Source organism: Pungitius pungitius, chromosome 6, assembly GCF_949316345.1.
Source record: "Pungitius pungitius chromosome 6, fPunPun2.1, whole genome shotgun sequence".
Classification (NCBI taxonomy): domain Eukaryota; kingdom Metazoa; phylum Chordata; class Actinopteri; order Perciformes; family Gasterosteidae; genus Pungitius; species Pungitius pungitius.
This window is the reverse complement of record NC_084905.1, coordinates 7,815,668-7,827,867: the sequence shown is the minus strand read 5'-3', so window position 1 is coordinate 7,827,867 and position 12,200 is coordinate 7,815,668. Positions and strand designations below refer to the sequence as shown.

The following is a 12,200-nucleotide window of genomic DNA, read 5'->3' as shown; positions in this document are numbered from 1 at the left end:
GAGCTAAATACTGGAAGAGCAAAGTCATTGCTATCAGGACGCTATTGGCTTAATACTACACAATAGCATTTCAACATGCTCAAGCACGATGCTCAAACCAGCATACATGCAATATATCAGCATCTTAGCATTGTCACTGGGAGCCACCATGGCAATAGCATTTAGCTTGTTTGTGTTGAACCCTTCACAGTGTTATTGTAACACAGAGGATGATATAGACACTGTCACTTTATTGAATGTTAAACTTCCCATAGGCAGAGGTGTCCAACTCGATGGATAGTTCGGTACTGGTGAAACTGATCAGGGCTGGAATCATTTCACTATTGTCACTATTTGGAAAAGACCGGACTGGAGGTAGTCTGATATCATTAATCTTCCCATAATCAATCCCTAAAATGAAGAATTGAAATAATTAAGAAATACATTTTATTGAGATGTTTGCTTGCTAATATTAGCATCAGTATTTTTCACTTGTTATTCGCTCAAAGCTATTGTTCAGATCATAATTTCTTCTTTATTTCCTCTGTTATAAACTATTTACACTCACACACCTACAGGCAATTTAGAGTAACCAATTAACCTGGACTGTGGGAGGGAGCTGGCGGCCTTGGAGAGAACCCACGCGGAGAACATGCAGACTCCACACGTTTCAAACCCAGGACCTTGTTGTTGTGATGTGGCAGTGCTCGAAAATATTGTAAAAATTAATTTATGGTCCGAATCACTATATTCAAGTCTTCTTCGATACAGCATGGTGTTCAGTTAAGAAGTTGTCCAATAAGAGACAGCCCCTGAAGCAGAGCAGGCTTCATGGCGGGTTATCTGAGATTATATGAGCATTTCTTTTACTGGAATCTGCATCAGAAAGAGAAACCTAACCAAACAGTATTGAGTTTCAGTGCATTGAAAAGAGCCATCTAATGGAGCAGTAGGAGAGAAAGAAGATGCAACTGACTGCGCTCTCCATGGAATGGCTCCAACGGTCACTGGCTCCACTCCTATTTACAACTAAATGATTCAAACTGAGCTGCAGGTTCCCTTTGCTGCTCAATTTACAATGTTGTATCCAAAGAAGCTTTAGTGGGGACACTGACAGCGCTAATTGGCAACGGTTGGCAGGAGGTCAGACTCAACATGCTTATAATGGAGCCCAGGGAATAGGTTTGGTTGTTCAGCAGTCAAATAATGTGAAGATCAGGCGCACACACACACACACACATATATATATATATATATATATATAATGTATTATATAATTCAGATATTAATAGATTTACACAATATCTAACTATATTTCCATTGTGTGTATTTCATTTAGTGTGTTTAATGTGTTGTCATGATGACATGTGTAATCATGGTGTGTGGTATAATATTTTAGCCTCATTCCTTCAGCTTCAACGTGTGAAATTGACTGTGGAGCGAATGGGAATATAAAACTATAAAAACATATAGCGGTGAGATAATTTATAATAAGCTACAATATCATCAATCATACAATAAGGTATCCAGAGCAGAGTAACAGTGCATCCAGACACAACTCTGAAATCAAGCTGTAATACATGGCTCAAGAAGGTGACGCACATAAGTGAATATTTTCCATTTCACCGGCATGAGACCTGAAAGAGCTCCAGTATTTATTTCTTATACATTGTATAAGAACAAAGTTTGCACCAATTATTATACATACACAGTATGTGTTTGTGGCTTATCAAGAAGCAATCTTTTCACTGGGTATTAATAATTTGCCTACCTCAGCTCTATTCCAACTAATGTGGGAAGCCTTTGGCGTTTTCCCCCACGCTGACTTCACTGACACACAAGGCAGCAGGTGGAAACTTTTACCTCTTTTTTTGTCATATGTCCTTTTTTGTTGGGTGATTATTCATGTCAGATTCTTCTCCTTCTTTTAATCTGACAATACTATACGGAGTTATAGAGGTGACATGTTCCTCCCCTTTGTGTCTGTCCGCAGAACCATTGTGAGGAGCCACCTGCATACAATCCAGGCCCGTGTTTTCTCCAAGAACCCCCACCTGCGCTACATGTGAGTACACACGGCACACACGCAAGCGTCAACGTGGCCAACATGCAGATATAAAGGAATACATGAAGGCCAACTGTCAACCAAGCTGGTTACAACATGGCTTTGTCAAATCCAACAGCAGTTACTGATATAACTGTGTGGCTGATTGTCTCGGTGAGAGAGGCCTGTGTTCAGGTGAGTTGTGTGACACAGAGAAGCATCACAGTGACACAAATAGGATCCTTCCAATAGTCCACCAGAAATCTGTCTGCCAGAATTAGCATCAGGAACTTCACACATTTTTCATTACATTCCGTGCAGTCTCCAATTCCTTTTATTCATCGGTTTGATTTATTCAAATCCTTACTTTTAAGAGAGCAACACTTCCACCCTTTTTGGGTCATATTTAGCTCACATTGCACTCTGTTGCAATATAAAAGTCCTGCGGATCTCTGAATCAACGCGACTGTGGTTAGAAGGAAAGAAACTTCCGAAATACCTGTGTGCAAAATTACACACACGTACCTTAAATTATGATATAAATAGTGCAAGTTTATTTGATGTAGTTCTCTTTGTAGCTAACACGGCCGGTTGAATCTACTTTTTACAACAGTTTATGTTATCTAAAGAAAACCAAAAATCTTATTTTTGCTGTATTTTCCTAGCCACACATGTCAGTTTCCGCTCTTTGCATACCTTTGAAAAGCCAGCAGACCCCTGTGTGAAACTATTTTATAGTTTATATTTTTTGTTTATTGTTTGATGTCTATTGAAAAGAAAAAAAGTCATGAATGGATTGATTTTAGTGTGCTCAAAGAGGTTGGCAGACTAAACGTTGGTCTTCTAATGTTGTTAAGGTGTCTGTTTGTTTCACTGGCCTACAGCACATCACCACCTCCTTCCTCCATTATTAAGTTAGCCTTCGGTGCTCGATACTCCAAAACCACACATTTCCTGTTTGTTCTGCTTATGTGTGTATTTCAATAAATGTCTGCCAATCATAAACTCAAACACTACATCATCTCATCTGTCTCAAGCTGTTACCAGAAAATATTTAAGTGTGTGTGTGTGTGTGTTAACCGTGCAACAACCTTATGGGCTGAAAAATGCAGCCAATGTTGACTTTGCAAAAAACCTGCAGTCACCCATAGATCCTTGGGGTGGATTTGGTCAAGTGGGTATCAGCGGTCCTAAATTAGCATTGTAAATGTAAATGATGGACCCTGCATGCTAATCAGCATCAATTGGTTACTTAGCGTTTGTTATCCTAGCAGCGTATGGCCTTTCCAGCTCCACCCTCCTGCACAAAAGTGGTTGATTTTTTATTTTTTGTTCGAAAGGCCCCGCTGAACGTCTGAAAAGTGTAGTCCGCGAATTAATGGGTGATACCTCGTCCACTTCGGATGCACAGCCACAGCTTACCATGAGGGTGTTGTTTTCTTAAAAGCACACAGCAGCAGCAACATTCTCAGCATATTTATGCTATGGTGGAATACCTGAGCACACATTACAACACATTCACTGCAGCTGGGGAAATGGTGCGCACGCTGCTACTGCATATGCTTGGATTACATTTCCTTTGTTTTTCTGTGCTGCACAGATTCATTTTCCCCTCCACTGCAGAACAGAGGTAACGTTCGTCAGGGCTGCCAAGTAAGAAAGCCCTGTTCAAGGTGAGGTAGCCCATACACCAGGACTTAATCTTCTGCTTCAGTGTGGGAGCTGTAATGGAGGAATGCTGCGCGCTGGGAACAAGACTAAAGACTTCTAATACCACGTGTGGCTGTGTTGTTGTCTGTGGAAGAAAAGGTCCAATGGGACCCACTGTCCTGTCTTTATGGAATCATGATGCAATGATCTTCTGCATTTTAGAAGCTATAAAAAAAGTTTTCATATAGATGGCCAGATGTGGGCCGCCGCCGGAGTGTGGACGGCCCGCTTGGTGACAGCCGTGCCGTCAGTGGAACTGTCGGCCGTATCGCCAGCGTGCCGGCCCCAGTCGGACCATCCCCAGATGATCGAACTAAATAGGGATATAGTCAAAGACAGAATATATGTTTTTTTACTACTAAATCAAAGTTCTGTGTAAAGTAGTTCATACTATGAAATAGAATAGGATTGTTGACCAGCATATTTCTCAGCATTATTCTGAGAAATATGCTGTGCATTATTCTATGGCAGAGAGATGACATCTTCTAGCATAGTATTATATTTAAGTGCAGGCAAAATAAAGACTGCATGTAATAAAACACCAGGTTTACATACATGGTGGTCAGTTGTGATCGTAAAACACAGGCCTCTTAAATACAAGATTTATCCTGGAAAAATGCTGGGATGCTTTGTACAGGTGCAGTGTGTTTGAATATTGGTTTACAATTGTCTGCCATTGAGACCGTGGCCTCATTAATATTTAAAGAGTGCAGCGTGAAGAAATATCAGAGCACAAGTAAGTGAGGATTTGTCACTATTTATTAGCGATGTTCGCTGTAAATGCAACTTGTATACAAACAGACTGCATTAATCATTTAACACCCTGTAACATCAAATAACCGTCATGCACGTGCCTTGCAATGTGCATTTCCCTTAAAAATGGATAATTATAGTGCTGAGCTCCCTCCATAGCATCAAACCTCGGCTGACTTTCAAATGCATTTCTGCTGCAGGACATGAAACCCCCACAAGGAATGTGCCTTCACACCTAGGTGTGATTTCTCTCTCTTGGTGAAACAGTCTAGAGATCTGATTGGCCAAGCCACAAACACCACAGCCGTCCACCCCGTCTGTGAGTTCCCTCTCTTCGAGCTTCCTTTCCGGACTGACTCTGGTCAGTGTAAGGGTAAGTCAACGGAGCCTCTTTGCATAGTTGGAGACCGTCTCTTCAAATCAACTGGCGTCGATGACAGGTTTAAGGATTCAGGCCTCTCCAACCCAAACCATCTTCTAGCTGCTGCAGAGAAGTCCTCACTTCCGGCCAAAGCAGCTCACCAAGAAGGAGAACTTCTTCCACCCCCTTGGATACAACTTGCGTGTTATAAGAACCAAAACAGCTTTTTCACCACCAAGAAACCGTCCTCATGATCCCTAATCCATCCCCGCAAAAAAGGATCGAGTGGACAGCAACTGTAGTGCGCAAAAAATTGTGCTTCTCTCAAAAGTTAAGACTCAATACCGGCAGCAGATAAAATATTCCTTTGAAAAAGTGAGATGTTAAAGCTGGTATTTGCTTCTCTCTCTGTGGATATAGCGATATGTTTGTATCCATGTGTTGCTAGGAAACCTGGGCATTCTCGTACCCCTTCACTCCTCTTGAAACAGGCCTTTGCTTATTGAGTTTGATTGAAATGTTAAGTAGATTAATGGGTATGAGTTATGAGTTCATGTTTCACTCAATGAGCGCTTAATCATATAGCGCTGTGTAATAATTGATCTTGTCTATGGTCTAAACCGTCCTTTAGTTTGATCGTAACAATTGCTTGTTGCTCTAGTTTTTGTTTTGTCGCAACAGGCAGCGCTATAGGAGTGTAATGGCGCGTTTCCACCGAGCGGTACAGTACGGGTCGGTACGGGTCGGGTTTGTTAACCATGATTTGGCGAGCGTTTCCACCTTCAACAGTACCCTTACTTGATAGGCGTGGTATTGGACGAAAAGTAGATTGACGTCATTCGATCGCGTGAAAACTGAAAGCTAACCGCAAGCAACAATGGAGGACATACAGCCGATCCTGTTCTTGCGTTTCGATATGTGGCTGTTAAAGTAAATGCTGCGCGGCGACATTGTTGCGACGGTGTTGTAGTTTAAAAATGGCGATTTGTGTGTTGTCTTTCCCCTTGCGGCACGCGCAAATGACGACACTCTTTCAACCAATCAACGTTCTGCAGTGAGTCTAACTCCACCCTTTAGTACCAAACAACCCAAGGGTACCCAAAAAGTGGTACGGTACGGTGCGGATTTTTGGTACTTTTCTCAGTGGAGACACAAATAAAAGGGACCCGACCCGTACCGTACCGTACCGCTCGGTGGAAACGCACCATAAGCTCTGCTAAAGACTGAACACAGCTACAGACTAGCTTTGACTCGTAGTGCAGCATTTCACATGTAATGTACAGAATGTTCCCTCAAGAGGTGTTGGAGGTGGGTGTAACACCCAGACTGGGGCATTAGGTCACGGGTTGTTTTTCTGTTTGGTTTCGGTCACTCGTTTCAGACACCGCCCCCCTGTGTGCTGCCGACCTCTGTGATTGCAAGCCCCGCCCTTATTGTTTACACCTGTGTCTCGTTCCCCTTTGTATTTAGTCTGTGCCGACGGCAGGTTCTGTGCCAGGTTGTCTCTTTTTTTTTTTTTCAATGAGCGTACCAGCGATTTTCTTGAGTGTGCCGTTCCATGTTTTGACCCTTTTTCTGTCCACCTGTCAACCTTTGCCTGGCGATTTGGATTAATCCGCCTTCTCTGTCTGACTACCCGTGTACCAAACCTCTGCCTGACGTAAACACGAAATTTGCCCCGACTACCCTGTCTTGAGTCTGCTTTTGAGTCCAGGTGCTTGTGGCCCCAGCTCCCTAGCAGTGGGTCAAGATAAACTCTTCGGAGCCAGAAGTCAAACTATGGTGGCTAACCTGGCAAGTTTTATTGGCGCTTCCTCTGGTTACGTCTTTCGTTCTGAGACAAACGGAAAAATCTTGAACCTTTATCAATGATCATTAGCTTACCAAAGTAAAAGGTATTGTGCAGTATCCTAGCAATCTGTATCAAAGCAATGAGGTACGAGAGGCTGTAATTTATCGTCCACTGGTTGCGCCCTTCATTAGTTCACAGCTCAGCTGTTCAAGGCCCTAAACGCCCTTGAACTGTTACATTATTAAATTATTAAAGATAAAGTACAGCCTCAAGTAGCTTTTATAACACGGTTACCAGCGACATTATAAATAGTAAGTAAATAGTTGCCTTTCAGCACAAAACACCAAACGTTGTGTATCACATGTCATCAGTCTAGAGACAAATAGTCCTCTATGTGCAACAGCATTGGATCCCGCCCCATCTCATTCATTCACATCGCTCATGACGTCCACCTTAATTGTCCGGTTATGAAACCTCACATTGCCTCAAAATGATCATTTGTGGGATTTCCGTTTTTTTTTCCGGTGATCACCACTGAACTAGAAGCTAAAGCAGGGGTGGGCAAACTTTTTGACTTGCGGGCCACAATGGGTTATGAAATTTGACAGAGGGGCCGGGCCAGCATCATTTGGACACGCAATTTTATTAATTATTTTTTATACATTTCAAATAAAGGTGCAAAGTTAAAGAAATCAACATTTACTGGAAAAATATCAATGGAACACTTTCAAACGTCAAAACATGTTGAAAATTAAACATTGTTTTAAACCCGGCAAAATCATGGACAGATTGTCCTGAGAGATTGACTGCATTAAATATCTTGCCTTCAGCAGAAACTAGAAAGAGGTGTTTAAATTGAGAGCTATGTGCGGCGTGTTAATTAAGTTACTGTACCCCTGCTGTGCGTAAATGCGCAAATTGCGCTTAATTAAAGGGCGCTCCTCCAAACTTTCCATATGCATTTTTTCATAACACAGTAGAGAAACTCACATTTCAGTGGGAACAATGTTGTTGGTCTCCCTTTTTTGCCAGTGAATCAAAATCTGGTGTTAGATTTGTCGTGGCAATTCTGAGGTGTTGGTCAGTTAACCGGGATCTGTGGCGGGCTTTGTTGATGTTCATGACGCTGAAAGTTTGTTCACACACGTAGGTCGAGCCAAACAATGCCAGCATCTTCTGTGCCGTCCTCTGGAGGTTTGGAACCGTGGCTTCGTTGAGTGAAGCGTAAAAGTCATTCAGTTTAGGAGACTTGAACTTCTCCTTTAACACGGAGTCAGACTGAAGATCGATCAGCTCCAATTGCAGCTCATGCGGTGCTGTTTCGGGGTCTCGTGACAGGGGACAAGACACCAGCTTAAGTGACTTGTCAATTTTCTCAAAATCAGAGAACGGACGGCAGAATTCTCTGTGCAGGTCGTCCAGTGATTTGCAGTATTTCTTCACGTTTCGGGTGGCCTCTTTCTGCATGGCCAGTGTGGGAAAATGAGCGAAAGATTTGTTTGACATTTGCCTGGATATAATCAGCTTGGATTTGAAGGCTCTCACATTTGTGTACATGTCGTGCACAAACTGATCTTTCCCCTGCAGCTTAACGTTCAGCTCATTCATGTGTGACAATATGTCCACAGCAAAGTCACAAAGCCAGTCCGTGTCGCTCAGCTCTGGGAATTCATCGGATTTCCCCATTAGCTCCAAAAAACGAGCGAATCTCCTCTTTGAGCTCCCACACTCGTTGACACACTTTCCCCAAACTTAACCAGCGGACACGAGAGTGGTAAAGTCCTGGTGACCTGCATCGGTTTCCTCTAGGAACGTAATGAACTGACGGTGATTAAGTCCCCTTGCTTTTATGAAGTTAACGAGTTTTACAACTCGATCCACGACATGATTAAGCTGCAATACAGACTTACACAGATATTCTTGATGAATGATGCAGTGAAGAAAAATAATATCCTGGTCAGGATTTTCTTCTTTCACTTTATCCTGGATTCTTTTCAGCAGCCCGACATTTTTTCCAGTTAAATTTGGCGATCCATCCGTGGTGACACTGGCAAGTTTACTCCAAGGCAGCTTCATTCTCTCGATGACAGCAGACACCTGTTCATATAAGTCCTCTCCTCGTGATTCCCCTTCAGCGATTCCATGCTCAAAATCTCCTCCGTTATCTCAAAACTGTCATTAATCCCTCGAATAAAAATTAGGACCCGAGCAGTGTCTTTTATGTTGTTACTTTCATCCAGTGCTATTGAATATAACTTAAAGAACTGCGCCTTTTTGTTTAACTCGCTAACTATATCTTCGTCAATCAGTTCCACATGGCAAGTCACTGTCCTGCATGATAAACTGATTTTTTCAAACTTCAATTCAATTCATTTTATTTTGTATAGCCCAAAATCGCAAATTACAAATTTGCCTCAGAGGGCTTTACAGTCTGTACACATGAAACATCCTCTGTCCTGAAACCCTCACATCGGCACAGGAAAAACTCCCCAAAATATGAAATTAGCCTTCAATGGGGGAAAAAAAGGGAAGAAACCTTAGGGAGAACGTCAGAGGAGGGATCCCTCTCCCGGGATGGACAGACTGCAATGGATGTAATGTGTACAGAATCAACAATGTAAAAGATGTACAAAACATTCAATTCCTCTAATAGAAATGATACAAGTAATTGCAAGTAGCAGAACAGGTGTACGGCAGGACCACTGCAAGGACAACCACCATCAGATAGAACCACCATCCACAGAGGCTTCTGTGGGGAGGGAGAGCAGAAAGATGTTGGTTTATGATGACAGTAATCTGAATCATATTTAAAGTAATGATGATGGCAGCAGCAGGTGTCAGCAGAGCCATGCCAGGAGTCAGAACCGGGGTCCGCACGAAACTATGATCCACGGAGACCTGCTAGGCGAGAAAGCACAAAGAACTCCCGGAAAGAAGCTGAATTAGTGATGTACATTAATAAAACATGGATGATTGTGGAAGGAGAGAGTGAGAGTATGAGCGTGAGAGAGGGGCTCGGTGTGTCCTAAGAAGTCCCCCGGCAGTCTAAGCCTACAGCAGCTTAATTAAGGGCTGGTCCAGGCTAACCTGAGCCAGCCCTAACTATAAGCAATATCAAAGAGGAACGTTTTAAGCATTATCTTAAATGAATTGGCCGAGTCTGCCCCCCGGACTGAAAGTGGAAGCTGGTTCCACAAAAGAGGAGCTTGATAACTGAAGGCTCTGGCCCCCATCCTAAAGTCACATAACTGATTCGTGACAGATTTCTCAAGGATCTTAGCGAGGAAGGAAAGATTAGAGATGGGTCTGTAGTTAGCCAACACCTCTGGGACCACGCTCACCGGACACAAGAGATCTGCTGTCTCTACCATACATTCTTTCAAAAACCCGCCTTCGGAGAAAGGCTTGCTAGCCTTTGCAAATTTGAATGCCAGCAAAAAACTTGCCTTGGTACTTGACTCTTGAATAGCAGTTTGTCGGTGAAAAAAATTCTGCGGATTCTGTAAATTAGCGGCCAACCTCTGAGCAGTAGCCGCTCCTCCTTCTGTTGACTGCTTGCTAGCGTAGTTAGCATGCTTCGTAGCAAAGTGACGGCTGATATTGTACTCTTTGAAAACTGCAACCGTTTCTTGGCATATCAGACGTACTGCCGTTGATCGGACCTCAGTGAAAAAATATTTTGTTGTCCACTCCTTTTTACTCGGCACTCAGTGTCCAATTTTCTTTTCTTTGGTCTGCTCATTTTTTACCGAAGGGCGAAAACGGCAGCGGGAAAGTTACACTCCAATAAAGTTCAATGTGTCTAGACTGGTGCGCCATCTATTGGGGAAACGAGGGTATTGCAGGGGACGGGTGAAAAGGGAAAATGAATGAGGTTTTTACACATCCATGGGTTTTTACAATAATTTAGACAAGTTCAGCGGGCCAGATTAAAAAGCCTAACGGGCCGTATATGGCCCGCGGGCCGTAGTTTGCCTATGTCTGAGCTAAAGTGTCAACTAACGGTCGCACAAAATCTAACGTGTTACTTTCAGTGCGCAGTGATATTAAACAATAGGGTCAATGTGAAAAGGTACTGTACATTATGGCTGAATAATGCACCCCAGAACGCTGGATTTCATCTACCTGTGTTATAATAGGGCTTAACACACTGGCGTTAAATAAATATCAATAATTAACACAAAAATGCTCAAATACTTGCCTGCAAATATGATAGGAACCTTTCTGCTGTTTGAACCCTTGGTTAAAAAACCCCAACCAGAATTAGTTTGATGGTGTGGACAGTAAATGACAAGCATTCGTTTGATTGACAGGTAGAACGACTATAGACTTCACTGCGTCACACCCACACAGACACAATGACTGACAGTTTTAATTACCATGGCAACACCTGTCATTTCACAGCCCTGTCAGTTGCTCTGAAAATAGCTCTTGCTAATCAAGTGTGTGAGTGTGGCGTTGTCCTCGGTGGGTTTTGTCATTACAGATAATAAGCGTGGACAGTCATTTGTTCAGGGACCAGAGTAAATGGACAAAAACAGAAGAAAACGGAGCAGGCATTGTGAAAATATATTATGATAATAATGTTTTTGCCTAAACCCAACCACGAAGTTTGTATTAGCCCGACAACTTTTCTAAATCCAAACTCAGCTAGTTTTCCAAACCCTGTAGTGGTTTTGTTCCCTTAACACGGTGCTTGCCGTTTGTAGGAAAGTGCTCCAAAAAAAACAAAACAACTTTTTATAATACAAAGACAGGAACCCTTATATTTAAGATACTTTAAATACTTGCTCATCGTGCATGTCAGCAAATTCTTGCACGGCCAAACACTGAACTACAAAGGTAAATATGCTTACCAAATAGGAAATCACAAGAAAATGTTTCTCCTACTCAGGAACACAGTTTGTACTACTTCATAACGCTGGTTGTGTGTCCTGCCTTGTTTGATACCTAATATACGTGCTGATTGAATTAACAAAACGTCAATACTTGTAATTTACAAGAAAAGGCTCCTATCTAAATGTTTGGTGCACAAGTTTGTGTCGCAGTTTGGCAACGGTGGATGGCAGGCATCCGTAGCAACATGGCCGGGGGAGAGGCGGGGGCAGGAAGGAAAAGGATTTAAAGGAAAGGATTTCTGAGGAAAAAAAAATCTGTTCTCCGAACAATGGCGCTGTGTGTGTGTTTTTTTTGTAGTTCTCTGTGTCCGCTGCAGGCAAAAAAAGGCTTTCATGAAGTTCCCGAGAACGACAACGTGTAACGTCCGAGGCCCATGTGGCCAGTGCAGCTCAGAGGGTAATCACAGGGTAAAGACAACAACAGCACAGAGGTAGAAATGGAAATCCAAATGAAATTTGTCCTCCTCGTTGTCTCTGTCTCTTCCCTCCTGTGCTGAGAGGAATACTGATGAGGGCCATAATCTCAGCAGCTATGAATAATAAACATTGTTACATCACCGGCTGCAAAGAGACTGGGGACGCAGATGGAGCTGGAGTCAGAAGAGGGTGTTTGTGACCAGAGCAGCAGAGACAAACACAGATCGAGCTTCACTGAGCCTTCCC

The 12,200-nt window shown here is 42.8% G+C and overlaps 1 protein-coding gene across 1 annotated transcript in view; it reads left to right on the top strand.

Annotated features, from left to right (window-relative positions):
* Positions 1 to 12,200, top strand: part of ntrk3a (neurotrophic tyrosine kinase, receptor, type 3a) — a 134,444-nt gene that overhangs the window by 29,875 nt on the left and 92,369 nt on the right. Inside the window, exon 3 of the mRNA XM_037451076.2 lies at positions 1,973 to 2,044. Within this exon, the coding sequence (XP_037306973.1) occupies positions 1,973 to 2,044 (72 nt within the window). The remainder of the gene's footprint in view (positions 1 to 1,972; positions 2,045 to 12,200) is intronic.